General features: G+C 34.5%; 1 protein-coding gene across 1 annotated transcript in view; it reads left to right on the top strand.

The window, feature by feature from the left end:
* PSMB7 (proteasome 20S subunit beta 7) overlaps positions 1–17,663 on the top strand; it is a 79,577-nt gene that overhangs the window by 25,769 nt on the left and 36,145 nt on the right. Inside the window, exon 6 of the mRNA XM_074293059.1 lies at positions 12,788–12,846. Within this exon, the coding sequence (XP_074149160.1) occupies positions 12,788–12,846 (59 nt within the window). The remainder of the gene's footprint in view (positions 1–12,787; positions 12,847–17,663) is intronic.

Here is a 17,663-nt window from a genome sequence, read left to right as displayed (position 1 = left end):
AACTGTACTTCAGAGAGAGAGGTTAACTTGGGCAGCATTACCTGCTCTTGTTTCAATGTTGGAATGAAATTGTGCCCTCAGAAGAATGCCTTTATACTCTTCTGTCACTTGGTGCTTTCCTAATATCTAGTCTCTGTTGTGTAACTTGAGTTGAAACCATTTTAGACATTAGTGATCTTGCATTTTAATCTGGGACTTGAAGGATTGCTCTTGGTTCTTTGCAGACAGATCTCATTGTTATAAGAACAGTATGAATTTTTACACTTAAATACATTTAAATAATTATTAAATTTTGTGGTTCTTTCAACTGTGAGGAATTTGAATGATGTAAAAGAACTAAAAAGTAGAATAATCTGCCATTGGAAAAGTTATTTTTAAAAAGTGGACCAGGGTTAGAGATGCATTTGTGAAATCTGTCAGGTCTACCTAGAATGAGCTTCCAGTAGAAGTAAAGATTCTTTCTTGAAGAGCTGATAACTAGATAAGATGCAGAATGCTGAGTTAGAGCTTCTTTTTTTGCTGGTATGGTTTAATGACATATGGATGTGATTAAGAGAGGCAAATATTAAAGCATTTTTTCCTGTGCCATTTTTCTGACAACTCTAGCTTTGGTAGTTATCTGTAGAGTCTTTATTTTTATTGATTTGTATTTTTTAAAAAGACTGAATTTGGTGCCAGGAAATTTAGATTCAAATCTTAGTTCTGTTATTTTATGACTAATATGACTTGAGGAAGTAGTTTAATCTTGCTCTGTTTGCCTCTCTACCTTTGTTGGCACAATGAAGATGTTGACATAGTTGGTCTGTAATATCTCTTCCAGGCCTGACATTTTAGGATTCTAAAAAAGAATTTATAGTTGCATAGAATTAAAATTCAAATCTCTTCCATGTAATATCTTCCTTTCAACTTGTGATCTCATCTGTATTTGTATTCCCTCTATTTAGTCCAGCTTTTTTTCAAACTGTAGATTGTATTGTAAATGAAAGATTGGAAGAAAATTTCAGTGTTGGTATTATTTTCCCCTTGAAATACTAAATATAAAATTGTGGATTAAGAATACATGTTACATGCTGTATTTCAGGGGACATTGAAGTAGGCTAAATTTCCTCTGTGAAAATTTTTGTGACTTTTTAAAAATTTCTGAGACTATTTCATATTCTCTGCCTTTTTTTTTTCCCTTTTACCTCTCAATTTATAAATTTTCCTGGTATATTTCAAAAGTGATCCCTGGCCAGATTAGTTTGGGAAATACTTACATTAGTTTAAATAAAAACCTTTCATTTCTTAGGTACCAGTGGTTCTGATATTTAGTCTCTTCTTGAGAGAAGGGATATTATAATCTGTCAGGTCAATGAAACAGCACAGCAGTAATTATATGAAAAATCCCAGGTCCCTTAAAATAGTGTTTTAAATTATTTATTCTGAATAAAACTGGACTCAGTTATGTTCCTATTCCATTACAAGTATAAATTGAATTAAACTCATTGAGGTAATTAGTTTTTCAGAGAAAATGTCCTTTTACATTTGAAAAATACTTTAAAAACATATTAAATGGAAGAATTGGTTTTTTTGTGTGTTCATTGTAAATAAACAGCAAAATATCTGACATAGAGGTACATTTGCTGATGAAAAGAAAGCGTTCTTCCCTCTCACGAGAGGTTTAAATGTGATACTCAGTGCTTACTCAGGAGTGAAAACATCAAATTAAACTGTTTATGCTGACAAAGGACAAATCTGGATTTCAGCAAACGATGCAAGATTGTCTGATTGCCTGGCTTGTCTAAGGATAAAGCTTCTGGCCAAGACATAATGAAATGCATGCATAAAATTAAACCATGGAAAGGCAGTATTTCAGCTTTAGGAAGCAGCGAGATGTTCCACTGAACATCTAGTGGCTGAACTGGGTCCCCTGGTACCCACGTTGTTTCATATTCATAAATCAGCTCTTCACGCATTGGCAATGTCGGCCTTCGGAGCCGGCGGAAACACCGAGAGACTGGGCCTCTCAGCCAGGAACCAGAGTGAAAAATGATCCCAATCGATGGGGCTGTGGAGAGCACCAAATTTTACCCAGAACGAGAAGCAAATTGACTAACAATGAGGGAGGGTGAGTAAGCGCCCTGTCAGGGAGGGCTGACACTGATGGATTGGAAAGTTCTAAATGTTACTCTTTTACCGCTGCATACATCTTACACTGTGGCAGTCAGTGGTGGCAAACAGGTCCTTGGATGCCTAAAATGGACTGCTCCTTAGCACAAGACATTTCAGTTAGTAAAAAATCTGGCAAAATTGATTTGGAAGAAGAGCAATTGAACTCAGGTTCCTTGTAGGTGGTTTTTTTTTTGTTTGTTTGTTTTGTTTTGTTTTGTTTTGTTTTTTTTCTTTTTTTTCTTTTTTCCCTCTAGAATTCTGAGGCATTGTTGAGAGAAATGTTTTTGTTTTTGTTTTTCCTCAGACAGGGATGCTGCTGGCTGGCATAATACCATGTGTAGTTCATTGGTCAAATTCATATCTAATTGCAGTATTATTCCCTAGAAGCCAAATGGAGGAAACTAATTTTAATCAAGGTCTTAAATGTGTTTTAATTGTATTAATTTTCAAACCTGTGCTGGCTCACATGAATATATCATAGACTATTTGTCCCTATGCTAGATAAGCAGTGCTAGGAATATAGTATACGCCTAAAAATCATAGAATCAAAGAATATTAGTATTAGGAGGAATACTGGAATACAGAATGTTAGAATATGGAATGTTATTAGCATCTAGATTTTTAAAATAAAGCACATAGGCTATTAGAAAATTACAAAATTAAAAAGTATCTTGACGTTCTTGGTGAACATAAAATGAAAAAAAACAGACTAGGGAAATGATTTTTGTATTTCATCCTTTTATGTAATGGGCTGCTGAATTTTCCAATGATTAAAAAATAACATTTTCTAAAAACAAAAACAAAAAGCTCCTCAAACAAAAGATACACTGTTTGTACATTTTCAGAGCAAATCACATCATTTTCTTGGTGCATATCAGTTATTAATGTACTATATTGTGTTTTCATAAAATTGAATAAAAATTAACCTCATAATGGTAAAAACCAGGATTCTGTTCCTGGTTCATATTTGATATTGTCATCAATTGTCCTCTTTTGTCATCAATTAAAAATCCTGAATGACTTGGATTTATCAAAAATTACATACATTTTCAGAGCCTAGAAATTGATAATAGTTAAATAATATATTCTGAAAGTAACTCCAAAAGGAGAGCTCAACAAGCATTTATTAAATGTTTCCTGTGTGCCTGGTGCTGTTCTGAGTGCCACATTTTATGAAGGACATTGACAAAGTAGAGCTTGCATAAAAGAGAACAACTGGAATTGGAGTATAGCCACAACCATAGTATACAGGAAACTGTTAAAGGAACTGGAGAGAGTTTAGCCTAGAGGAGGAGGCTTGAGAGGGTAAGAGTGGGGTCTGGTCTATGGAATGAAAATTGATGCTTTCTTGAGTCTGTTTGACCTCAGAAATAGATTGTGAACAATGAGTAAAAATTATGTGTAGGTAAATTTTGTTTGATATTAGGAAAAACTTCCTAACAATTAGAGCTGTTTTAAATTGTATGGCTGCCTTAGTACATAGTAAAATCCTTGCCACTGTAAATTTTTTAGCAGAATATAGGTGACTACTTCTTGGAAATGTAGTAGATGGAATATGTGTTTTAGATCAGAAGTGGACTAGATTCTGTGATTTTCTAATTCTAATAAATATCTAGCTTCCCAAGGTGGCTGTTTTGAAAGGGGCAGTATATAAACATAAACTCTGGTATATTTGTTCAAAAAATCCTGTCATACATCATAATGGAATTCTTTTAAATCTTTCTAATTTTAGTTTAAAATTGACATATTGGTCCTTAATGAATTTCTTTTATTTAAGAAAAAAAGGTAAATATGCCAGCTATAAACTTTATTAATCGACTGCCTACTGAAGATAGACCACACTTCTAAATAAAATTACTCTGAAAGCAAAAAAAAAAAAAAAGAGGTGGAGCCTGAAAGGTAATGCCATCATATAAATCAAATTCAGAGAGGTAACATCTGTGATTGAGCAAAATGGTATATAATTTGCTTATGGAACATGGTGATTTCCTCAGTCCCTGATTTGGGTGGGAAACAGGCAGGTACTTCCCCCTTAGAGTTTTGTCCTTAGCTGCAGGCACTATGTGATTATAGTCATCTACAGTCAGTCTGTGAATTGAAGAGAAGGTTCTAGAAGGGAGAGGGGCAGATGGAAGAGGAAGAGTAGAATAAAAGTTTACTTAGAACATAGAGTGCTAGAAATGAAAGGAGCTTTAATAGACTATAATATTCTAGAAGGAAATCTATAACATAGAATGCCAAAAATGAACAGGAGTTTTAGAGACAGTTAGAAATCTCTTGGAAGCTTTGTTTAACTAGCATCCCTCCTTCCCACTCTTATTTTACCTCCCCCAAATAAAATGAGTTTTGCTTGTTTTCTTATGTTGCTTTTTCCTGGAAGAGATCAAGCCATTTTGAAAAGATTCTCAGAGTAAGTGGTAAATGAAAGACTGAAAGTTGTTGCTATAGAACAGTTGTGTTTAAATGCAATGCTAGCAGGTCCAGTGTCGTCTTTGGAAATGAAAGGCTGTGCATCAGGAGGAAGGAAACTTTCACTTATGCTATATTTGAGCAAAGTACAGAGTGTGATGATGTTTTTGTTTCTTTTTGAAAAATGGCTGAATTCTTTGAAGTGTTTTCTTAAAAGTGTGACATTGGACAATCCCTTTTCCTTTCTGAACTTTAATGTTGAGATGTAAAAAAAAGGTTATAATAATACCTCCATTTTTATTGGGTTCAATAGGAATTTGATATTTACATAAATATGTGCACATGTATTTATATACACACACAGAGTACTTATGTATATATGCACTTATAGTTCAGTGTTTAGTTATGTCTTATTCTTTGTGTCCTATGGACTCTTATTACACCAGGCCCTTCTATCAGTATTGTTCATGGGATTTTCTTGGCAAAGATATTGGATTATTTTTCCAGTGGATCACTATTGTCAGAACTCTCTATTATGTCTCTCTTGAGTAACCATGCATGGCATAGCATTATGGAGCTGCACAAGACTTTTGCCTGTGACAAGGCAGTGATCCAGGAAGGAACACATATACACTTGTTCATACTCAGGTTTCAATTTTATAGATTTTTTAAAAGGTTGGCACACAAGTAATCAAGCACCAACATAAATATGCAGAAGTCTCCTGCTTTCCTATTGTTATGATGATCCAAAACATCAAGTTATTTTGCCATTAGATAACAAATCAAGATGACAGAACTAAAGCCTTGTTGAATTTTCTCTGTTGAAGGTCTTCAGTGATGAGGACTTTCTCCAGAAATAGTCCACTCCATTCTAGGAAAACTCCTAAATGTTAGGTTAGTTCTTCCTTTTATAAAATCTCTCTCTCCCTTTCCCTCCCTCCTTCCCTCCATTTTCCTCTCCCTCCTTCTCCCCTTTCCTTTTTCCTCTCCCCTCCCTCCATCTCTGTCTCTGTCTCTCTTTTTTTGGCTTAGGCAATTGGGGTTAAAGGACTTGCTCAGGATCATGCATCTAGGAAGTGTTAAGTGTACGAGGTCAGATTTGAACTCAGGGCTGATGCTCTACCCATTAGCTGCCCCATATGTGTATCTCTAGAAATGTCTCTTTGCAACTTCCCTCCCTGTATCCTTTTGACTTCAAAAGATTCTACAATCCATCATTTTACATATGCAGATTGAAGCCCCTTCCTCCCTTGCACCATAGAATTCATTTCATGCTGTGGCTAGAAATCACTATCTGTTGACCATCCTGGTAATCCTTCACTCTGCTGGTACTTAAAGTCTTTCCTTTTTAGTAAGACCTGCCAAAGTTTATGATCTTGTTGGCATAGTCTTTGAGAAGAAAAGTAGATTTTACTTTCATGCAGTGGTGTAATGAAAAGAATGCCGGTTTTGAAGTTGAGGACCAGAGTTCAAATCACTTTTTCCCCCTACTCTCTATATGACCTCAGCTAAGTCATTTGGCCCCTTTAGGCCTCAGTTTTCTCAATTATAAAATGAGAACGTTGAATTAGCCTGCATTTCAAAACTTTTACAGCCCTCAATCTGGGACCCTGTAAATTTAATGAAAATATGTAACTTTATAATATAGAGTAATACAATTGACCTTGTATATTTATCTGCATATTATATATGGTTTTATTAGTTGTTTAAGAGAACTATTAGATGAGAGGACATTTATTAATCCTTTCAGTGGTTTGACTTAAGTTGTGTTTTGTATTTCAACGTGTTGCTCAATCTAACATTTGATAGAAAGGATAGCTTCAGAGGTTTTTTGTTTTTTGTTTTATAAGGAACTAAGGATAGTTAGATCCTGAAAAGATAGTAACTGTCACAATATTTGAAGAATTGTAATGTGGAGAATAGACTGTTTTATTATGTACTGGAAGGCAGAAGGAAGTTACAAAGAGACAGATTTCTAGAGATATATAGGGAGATTTTATAAAAAGAACTAAATTAAGATTTAGGAGCTTTCTTGCAGTGGAGTGGGCTGCTTCTGGAGGAAGTCCTCTTATCATTGAAGGTCTTCAAATAGAAACTCAATGACTGTGTTGGACTTCTCTATAGAGAGGATTCATCCATTCATCCAGGGTTTGGGACTGATTGCTTCTTAGGTCTTGTTCAGTTTTTTTGTTTGTTTGTTTTTGTTTTTGTTTTTTATCATTGGTTTCCTTTTTAATTCATCTACTTTATGCATTTAAAAATTTATTCTGAGGAGAGAGTCCAAAGCTTCACCAAAGTGCCAAAAAGACTCTATGCCACACAAAAAGTTAAAGATCTTTATTCTAGTGAGATCAGAAGTGGGAACTATATAGTAGCTCCCATCCACTTGGTGCTATCCTAAACCAGGATTGGTGGAATGAAGGCAGAAATACCTAGTGACAAAGAGTGAACAGTTGTAGAAAGTGATTGCTGACTAGCTTTTTATTTTCCTTCACTTGCTTCCGGCAAGGACATTCATAGAATCCTAAAATGCTATGGTTGGAAGCACCTTAGAATGCAGAATATTAAATCTTAAAGGAACCTGAGAACATATTAGAACCTTGGAACACAGAGGTACCTTGTTGGAACATAGAACAATAGAGTATGAGAGCTAGAAAAGAACCTTGGAGATAATCAGATACAACCTTTTTATTTTATAAAGTAGACCTGGAAGAGAAAATTATTTGCCCAATCAGGTTATGGATGTGAGGGTGAATGAGTGTGTTCTAGTGCTTGGAGAGGGGTAGGGAAAACAGGATGAAGAGAGATAGGTAGTTTAAAAATGTGCGACTTGTTTCTCTGAAAGAAAAAAAAGAATTTGGTGTGGGAGATATTTTTATATGGGAAAATGATTTTTTTTTTTTTTTAAATGGAGCTTGAATCTAAAAAAACCACTTGGTAGGGAGAGGATTAGGAAAAGTCTTTATCATATTTTTTAATGATTCTTGGAGTCATGTACCATAATGTAGTGCAAAAGGATTTGAAATCAAGACCTGGTTTAGATCTGTTGCTTCCTATTTTGTAATCTTGGCCAAATCACCATGATGATAGTTAATGTTTACATAGTCCTTACAATGTGCCAGGCATTGTTCCAGGTGCTTTACAACTATTATGTCATGTGATATTCACAACAATCCTAGGAGGGTAGATGCTTTTTTATTATCCCCATTTTACAGATGAAGAAACTGAAGTGATGTTAAGAAATGTCCAGGGACCCACAACTAGTAAGTGTCTTAAACTATATTTGAATGCAGTTTTTTCTGACTTCAGGCTTACTACTCCATCTAATATTGCTTCAGAGCTCTCTCCTGGGTTCCTTTTCCTCATTTGTAAATTAGAATTTAGGATAGATGAGAGAATGTCAGTGTGAAGCTTTCAGTACAGCCCAACCCAGATTAAAATACAATTTGAGAAATGTTTGATAAGCAAAAAACACAGCACAATATGATGTTAACTTGATGTTTTCTAAGTCAACATGTGGCCTACAAGAATTGAGTATGATACCACTTGACTAGATGACTTAATGAGGTCCTTCTAGCCATAAGTCACCTGATATATATAAGTGGTTAGGTTGAGAGATGAAAACTGAAACCTAAAAGCTTTTTGGGAAAAATTGTTGCCAAAAAAAATCATTTATCTCTGAATTATCGTCCCATCTCTCCACTACCTTTGAACTTTACCTTCCATCAGGAATTCAGGAAGAAAAAAACATTCAAAACATCAAAGAAGTTTTGATTAAATATGCAGCATTCCATACCCATAATGTCCCACTTCTTTAATAAAAGGAGTAAAATGATTTTCTCATCTCTTCCTTGGGTTTCAGTTTGATCATTATAATTATACAACATTCAGTTTAATTTTATTTTTTTCTGTATAGCTTTGTGATTATTTTGTATATTGTTATCATTTTTTATCATTTTATACAAGTTTTCATTTCTTATTGCACAGTAATATTTTATTACATTCTTGTTAGCACAACTTTGTTAGCCATCCTTTAGTCAGTGAGCATTTTTTATTTGTTACTTTATTACTACAAAAAATGATGTAATTATAATGCATATGTGGCTTCTTTTTTTTTTTTTTTTTTTTTGACACTCTTGGGGCATATATGTCTAGCAGAGGAATCGGAGTCAAAGGGTATGGATACTTAGTAACTTTTTTATTAGCATAATTCCAAATTGCTTTCCAGAATGGTGGGACCAGTTTACAGGTCCATCTTACTGCATTTGTTACTTATCTTTCCACTGCCCCTCCAGGATGTAGTATTCTCCCATCTTTTTTTCCCCCAATTTTGCCAATTTCTTGACTATAAGGTCACCATTCAATTTAATTTAATTTTTTTAAAAATTTAATTTAATTATTTATTTTTGAGTTTTGCTTAAAAAATAATAATCAACAAGTGTCAACTAAAAGCTTTTATGCCAGGCTTTTTTCTAGGCCCTGGAGATTTAAGTACAAAGAATGAAACCTGGCAAAGAGCTTGCACTCTAATGAGAAATTTGCATTTCATTTTCTTTCTTTCTTTTTAAAGCATTCTAGAGCAATTTTTCTTGTGGTTATTAAAATTTTGCAATTCTTTTGAGAACTGTTTATATCCCTTTGGCTACTTAAGTATTCTTGAAGCTATGTAGTTGTGTTAATTTCCTATTGTTTAAGTATCAGGCATTTGTGAGAGATTACTTAATGTAAAAATTTCCCCTCTCCTCTTTGAACAGTTTCTTAGTTGCAATGATTTTTTTTTTTCCATGCAAAAACTTCAATTTCATATAATAAAAAATACCTAAATTTTATATTTTGTAATGATCTCTCTCCTTTGGTTCAAAATTCTCCCTCTGGCCATAACATCTGTAAATTTTTGATTGCCAGCCATTCCCCCCCCCCCCCTTTAACTTTTTGAATGTGACCTTTTATTTATATGTAGGTCAAGTATCCTTTAGGAACTTATATTGGGATATATGGTATTTCATGCTATTCCATCCCTATTTTTTGCCAATCTTCTTTAAGCTTGTGGTTCTTATAACCTTTATCTAAGATTTGTGTTTAGTGATGGAAAGAACATTGGATTCATGTTCAAAAACCTGTGCTAAAGTTTTTGCCTTTAATAATTACGAGCTTTGTCATCTCAGGCAAATAGCTTACCCTTTCTGGACCCTTTTTTTTTTTTTCCTATAGGTAAAATAAAGAAAATGAGATCTATACTATAACTATACTATAGTATATATATATATATATATATATATATATATATATATATATTAATGGAGGGAGGGAGGGAGGGAGGGAGGGAGAGAGAGAGAGAGAGAGAGAGAGAGAGAGAGAGAGAGAGAGAGAGAGAGAGAGAGAGAGAGAGAGATCTCTAACCTCATTGTCTTTCTAATACTCAGTATAGTATTTTTTCCCATACATGTAACAAGCCCTTAGTAAATGTTCAGTTGTTGACTAACAGTACTGTTTTGGAAATCAAGTGGGATAATATATATTAAAATTTGTTGAAAACTCTAAATTATTATTCAGATGTAAGGTCTACTGTCTACTACAATATAAAACCTGTATTGCTATAAAACATTAGTGGTACCTTATTAATTTTTTCATAAGCATACTCCTTTCCCCCCTTATGCCCAATTGGATAACATTACTGAAGTCTGAAGCCGTATGCAGATTGTTCTAAACTGTAGTATAGCTTTGTGTATTAGTTCCTTTTGTTTCAAAGATCTCAGTCTAAAGATAAATGGAGCAAAGATACTTTCTTTATTTTCTATCTCTCAGAATTGCTACTTATAAATGATAAAATACTATGTATATATAAAACATTTTGTAAACCTGAAAATAGCTACATATTTGTAAGAGATTGTAATTCTTTACAAGAGAATGTAAGCCTTTGGAGGGCCTGAACTCTTTCCTTTTTTTTTTTTTTTTGGTCTTTGTAAAGCCAGATCTACCAGCTTAGTAGTTGCTTAATTCATGCTTGTCAAATTGGATTGAATTTCAAGCTCTTGGGGTCTGAGAAGATTTGTGATTTAGTGAATTTACTAGGAGGCAACCCTTAGTGGAAAGCTTACTGTACTGATGACTTTGGACAGTTCTTCACCTTTTTGTTTCTCTACTTGGGCTCTAACTGGTACTCATTTTATTCTTCAATTTGGAGTACTAATCTCAGAGAACTTTTCCAGTTCTGAAATTCTCTTTGAAGCTTCCTTTTAGTTTTGCTATATTATATTCCAAAGTTTCTTCCATCTTTAACATTGTTTAATATTTCTAATATCCATGGTGCTAACATATTTCCCAAGGTCTCCAACATTAGGTGATTTTATACTAATTTGTTGTGATAGCCCTGATTTATATATCGAGTTTATCACCATCCCTTTTGAAAGGCTTCTTAAGAATTCTTAAATTTTCAGTTTTAATTTTCTTAAAGAGGAGGGGTAAAAAATAGAAATTGGAGTTGCCTATTGCTCTAGTGCCTAAATGAATAGTCATTGCTTGTAATACAGGTCCACACTCTCTGCTTCCCACTGCTCTTAGATGTGATGTATTTGGTACTGTAAAGGTAATGATCCTCAACCACAGCAATATTCTGTAACAGGAGTATCTGTCATATTCATCGGGATTACCATGTTCATTGATTTGTGTCTGTAAATCTGCTGTTTCTACCCTTTAAATTTGATCTATAATTGGACCTCCTTAAATGGTTCAGATAAGGCAGTCTGTATTTTCTCAATGTGGTGTCACTGTCAGTGGCTCCTTTTTCATTATACATTCAGCCGACTTGATAAAATCAGCAGGACACCTCATTTGAAACTGTTTAATCGCTGCCTTTTTCCTTTGCTAAAACCATTGAGGTGGTCAAGCGATGTACACAAATCATTTTAAATAGAAAATATGGTTTTCTCTGTGACCCAGCTAAATAGATAGTGGTATGCAAAACAAGTTAAAAAGTCATAAATGCCAAAAAAATCTTCTAATTGGAGTAAAAAATTGTGACCAACTTTATTCTCGCTCCCAAAGTAGAGCGGCCTGAAATATTGCCAGGATCCAGTACAGACAAGATGATGATTTTCTAAAGAGTCACTCTTTTCTGAACAAAGCAAGTTTAAAATTTCAAATAGTGCTGAGCTTTTTTTTTTTTTTTTTAATATCCATGAATTGGGAGCATGTATTTATTTATAACACTGGGACCTTTGTAGTACTTAACCTTTGAACCAATCACTGTTGAGATAACATATTTTTGTTTCCTTGTCTGTCATTTTGGGGCCACTCAGTTGTTACTTGTCAGAGCACACACTGAAAATAATCGTCCCAAAGCCATGCTCTATAGGAGTAGTGAAAGAGTGTGGTGGCAGCAGCTTGAGGTCCCATTACTGTTGCCAGGACATTACTTTCCTCCCAATGTGTCATTGCTGGTGTGCTAGTGTCCTCCCTGTGTGTCAAGGTGGCCGTTACCAGGACAGCTCATTAAAACAATCTAGTCTTCTAGCATGGTATTTAGCAATATACCCAACAACCTGCCAAAGCAGAAATGTGGGCCATAGGAATCAAAGTGGAGCAGAATATATAAAGTGATGTGGCATTCTCTCTTTTTTGTGTGTTTCTCTAACCTCATTTTCATGCTTCAGCAGTGTAGATAGTTGAAAGAGCACTGGGCATAGACTTGGAAGACCTGGATTTGAGTCCTAGCTCTTATTTACATTGATTATGGATACTTGTTACTTAGTCTTATCCGTATTTTTTTCATCTGTAAAATGGAATAATAATACTTGTACTGCCCACATCACAGTGTCAAATGTTAATGTAAATATTAAAGTGCTAAGCAAATGTGAGTTATTTTGTTATGAATAATATATTCTCACTCATGCTAATAATTAAAGCAGGGTTTAGAACCAGGCTTTTTTGAGTTTTGTAAGTGTGAATATTATTGAAGAAGAACATGCTGGGTATATATGGTATAATTAGGATTGAGCATTTTTTCACATTTGAATTCGACTTTATGGTATTTTGCCCTTTTTCAACAGCACAGACTTGGAAAATTGGACATTTTTTAGGCAAAGAAATTAAGGAAATCTTTTTGAGTACCAGTTGAAAAGTATATTTCCTTTTTTTGTTTTAGTTTATCTTTCGAACAAGGGGGTTAGATTGGACAATGTCTTAAGATCTCTTTCAACTCTAATAAGCTGAATCTTATTTCTTATAGGTTCTGGGTCTTTGGCAGCAATGGCTGTATTTGAAGATAAATTTAAACCAGACATGGAGGTATGTAAAGCTGCTATGTTTCACCATCTTCTATAGAAATTTTATAGTGGATTTTCTTTAAAAGGAAACTTAAGTTCATTTGTTTCAAAAGCAGTGTACTTTATATAGCTACCTATGTACCCATCTCTCTGTCTAATGTTCATGTTAAAAATTGATAACATACCTAAAAAAAAAGCATGGCAAAGGAAGTATGGTATAGTAAGAAGAATTGGCCTTAGAGTCAGATGGTCTGAGTTTGAATCTAGACTCTGCCACTTAGAAGTTTTGTTACTTTGTGCAAGTCCCTTTACTTGTGCAGACCTTGCTTGTTTTCATAAAAATGAGTGAATTGTACGATGATCTCTGAGTTCTGCAGTTCAGGTCTACCTTTCTCTAATTGGGAATTCAAAATAAATGTGAAGTAAGTAGGACAAAAGTTTTTCTGATTTGTGAATGAAGGGACTGAGATATAGAGCAGATCTCTGACTTACCAGTGGTAACAGCAGAGCTAGAGTTAAGAGAAAGATTTTCATGGTCCAAGTCCACTTGTGTTGGGTTTTCCCTTCTATATTCCATTTTATCCGGAGCCCATTATTAGAGAATTGATTATAGACACATCTCTTTGCTTTACGTATCCTGGTTTTTCTCATCTGTAAAATGGAATGATAATAGTTGTGTTTCCTGCATCATAGTATTAAATGTTAAAGTAAATGTTAAAATGCTAAGTCAATTTGACTTGTCATTATTTGTTAGGAATAATTTATTCCCACTCATGCTGATATGCACAGAATACTAGAATGGTTAATTATATATTTGCCCAATATTTCACTGTTATTTATTTCTCTCTTAAAACAATTAGTAGTTTGCAGCCTCTTATGGGCTATTGAGCCTCATCATCCTTTATAGTATTGGAGACTAGCATTTTACTGGAGTTTGGAGTATACATTTGTATGGTTTAATGATTGGCTAGTCTACTCTTCTGTTCTGCTCTTTGGCATTTAGCATTTATATTTTAAAAAATAAATTCTTATTGATTTCTTTTTTCTATATCACTTAAATTTTTTCCTCTTTTCGTTTCAAGAGAGCAAACCCATATAATATATACTTTTTTAAGAAAAGAAGAGAAAGAAGAGGAAAAACCCTAAAACCAATCCCTGTATCAGAAAAATTTCAAAATGTATGTGTTATCCACAACTGGACTTTCACTTTGAATTTTGCAAAGTATTTGCAGGAAATTTAAATTTAATGACATAAGATTTGAAAATTTCATAATGAAGGTGACTAGATGAGATAACTACTACATGGCTTGAGGGACATTCTCCTGGCAAGTTCTACCAATACTAGAATGAATCAAATGTCTTCCTCCCAGCCATATTAAAGGAACACCATGTCAGTTTGTAAGCTTCAAAATGGCGTCTGATTTCTTCTTTCACATTCTGGTGCAAATGGCACAACTGTACATGTATCACAAAATCCTGGAGGGAAGGTTCACAGCTTTTTAGGTTTGTATGGTTTGGTCCTTATCATGGCATATGAAAAGGATGTTTTCATTAATAGACCAGGCTTTTCCATAAATGGATTGGAACACTGGTTTCAAAGGGATCCTAATTTACAGAGATCTTTTTTATTTCTTTTTCCAGATAGGATGAGAAATAAGGATTATCTTCTGAGTGACACACCACTGAATCTTTTTTAATGATCAATACCTTTCCTATTTTCAAGACTTTCTTTGCATTCTTTCATTGTTCTTGTAATCATACTTCCGGAACAGGAAGTGAAAATTGTCATTGAATCTTAGAATTTTAGAGGTAGAAAATGTATGGAAAATCAAAAGAAGCTTGAGGGGCTTTAGAATAAAGAAGTTTAGACTGTAGAAATTTTAGAAGTATAAGAGACTTTTGAACATAGCATGATACTATTGGAATGGATTATAGAACACAGAACATTAGAATTGGCAGGGTGCAGCCATGGCATACCTAGAGCATTGAGTTTAGTGTAAGAAATCCTAGGTTCAAATTCTGTAACAACTACTACAAGTAACTAAACTTCTTGGGGCTTCATTTTCACAATGTACAGGTGTACATGTATGTTTTCCCTTTGTACAGTGAGGAGGTCAGATTAGTGACTTCTAAATTCTTTTCTATCTTTAGTACCTATGATCTTAAGCATCTAGGACATTGAGCAAAGACTTAGGTCATCTGGTCTAATTGCCACCTTAATCAGAAATCATCCCTTAAAAAAATCCATGACAGGTGGTGTCACAGTCTCCACTTAAAACTTTTTTCTTCATTACTCATTGAAGACTTATTTCTGAATTTTGTAGCTTTGTACTTATATGATGTAAAATTACTTTTAGAGGCAGCTGGTTCCACTTTTGAAGAACTTTAATTGTTAAGTACTGTCCTGTTAAACTTCTCCATTGATGCTAGTTCTGTCTTCTTTGGTAAATCAAATCCATCTTCCATATTACATCATTTCAGGGAGTCTTCTCCATAGTGGTTTTTATGATGACATTTTTAGTTTGATATTATTTATGTTTGCCTGGTCTTTTGAGCAGGATACTCATTTTGTAAACCATGTACAAATCTGGGAGAAAATAAGATTGTTGCTAGCCTAGAGTTTTGTGTTCAAGATAATTATTGTCTGTTTCCCCCCTCTTCCTCCCCCCCCCATATTCAGTTGACTGATTCAGTTTGATTTTTAGCCTACTAGTAAGTAGATAACTGCTTATTCCAATCTAGTTAAGATTTTCCACGATCTTGATACATTTTGTTTAAAAACAAAATAGCAACCAAAAAACCCAACCATGTCTACCAAAACTAGAGGTTATAAACTCCAAAAAGTTACACGAGTTTGGATGTGAAGAATTAGCAACTCTTTTTTGTTTCCCTCCCATGTCATTATAATTGAACCTAGAAGTGAATGACATGTAGGCAACATTGTCCATTGCTACCAAATTTTCTCAGGTTTTTTCTTCTTGGATTTCAAGTCAGATGGAGCCTTGGGCAAGTAATTTAATCTGTCAGGATTTTTATTTCCTCAGTTGTAAAATGCATTGAACTAGAGCATTTTTAAAGTCATTTTTCTCTTACATTTTGTGTTTCTCTGCAGTGCCTCTCCAGCTTTTGGTTCTGCTCCAAGCAATCAGTCACTAAACATTTATTTAGTGTGTAGAATGCACTATACAGTGCTAAGTGCAAGGATACAAAAAGGGACAAAAGATAGCCTTCCCTTCTAAGAACTTACTGGCTAATAGGGGAGACAACATGCAAACAAATATGTGATAAGCAAAGTATATACATGATAGATCGGAAATAATTTAGAAAGAGGAAAGCCCTAGAATTAAGAGTGGTTGGAAAAGTTTTTCTTTAGAAGGTGGATTTTACTTGGGACTTAAGAAAGGCAGAGTGTCTCGTTTGAGGAACAGTAAGGAGGTTTAGGTTACTAGATAAGAGTGTATCTCTTGGGGAATTGGGGTATAAGAAGATTGGAAAAATAGAAGAAGACTATGATATAAAGGGCTTTGAATGCCAAATAGAGTATTTTGCATTTGATCTGGGAGGCAATAGAGAACCATTGAAGTTTATTGGGGGTGGTGGGTAGGCATGGTTGGATCTGTACTTTAGAAAAATAACCACTGATTTAATGGAGAATGGATTAGAATGATGAGAAATGAGATAGGGGGAAGGGCAGGCATACCCACCAACAGGCTATTATATTGGTTCTTAAGTGAGATAATAAAGATTTTTAATGTAATTGTTTATAGCATCAGGATAGAGGAGGGAGAATATTTGAAAGATGTTACGAAAATGAAATGGATAGGCCTTCGCCACAGATTGAATAACGGGGGATAAGTATTAGTGAGGAATTGAAGCTGATTCCCAATTTGCAAGCCTGAGGAACTGGGAGGATGAGATATACTTTATACTAATAAGGAAGCTAGGAGCACAAGGGTTGGGGAAAAGATGATTTTCATTTTGGATATGTTGAATTTAAGATTGAACATTCAGTTTGAAATGTCTGAATAGCGGTTGGAGATGCTCAATTGGAGGTTGGTAGAACGTTTGTACCAGAATGGGTAGATTTGAACATCAACAGTGTAGAGATAATTTAATCTGTGGTAGCTAATGAGAATACAAATAAAATAATCAAGAAGGAAAAGAGAAGAGGGCCCAGGATAGAACCCTGAAGGATAGTTATAGATAAGAGGCAGTGACTGAAATGAATATATATCTAGCAAAGAAGCAGTCAGATAGGTAGGAAGAGAAGCAAGTAAGAATAGTGTCCCCCAAACCTAAAGAGAACAGAATGTTAGGAGAAGGTAAAAAACAGGGTCAGAGATCAAGGAGAATAAGGGTAGAGAAAGGCCATTATTTGGCAACTTAAGAGATTTTTAGTAGCTTTAGAACAGTTTCAGTGGAATGATAAGATCAGAAGCCAAATTAAAAGGAGTTAAGAAGAGAGTGGGAGGAGAGAATATGAAGGCCCTATTCTAGAGGGCTTTTTCAAGGAGTTTAGCTGCAATGGGCCAAAGAGAGATAGGATGCAATAGTTAGCAGGTATAATAAGTGAAGGCTTTGTCAGGATGGCAGAGACGTGAACATGTTTGTAGGCAATAGGGATTGAGCCAATCAAAGAGAAATTGAAAATAAATTAGAGTGGGGGATAGAGCAATTTGTTAAAGGAGATGAGATGGAATGTGAACACTTAATCAAACAGGAGGGTCATAAGTCTTGGTAAGGAATATGACCATCTCATCATATGAGAAAGGAATGAAGGAGAAGATAGTAATTGAAGGCATCTGATAGAAGATTAAGAAGAGGGAAAAGAAAGAGCTC

This window comes from Sminthopsis crassicaudata, chromosome 2, assembly GCF_048593235.1.
Source record: "Sminthopsis crassicaudata isolate SCR6 chromosome 2, ASM4859323v1, whole genome shotgun sequence".
Classification (NCBI taxonomy): domain Eukaryota; kingdom Metazoa; phylum Chordata; class Mammalia; order Dasyuromorphia; family Dasyuridae; genus Sminthopsis; species Sminthopsis crassicaudata.
The sequence above is the reverse complement of the archived record's forward strand: the minus strand, read 5'-3'. Positions and strand labels throughout refer to the sequence as shown.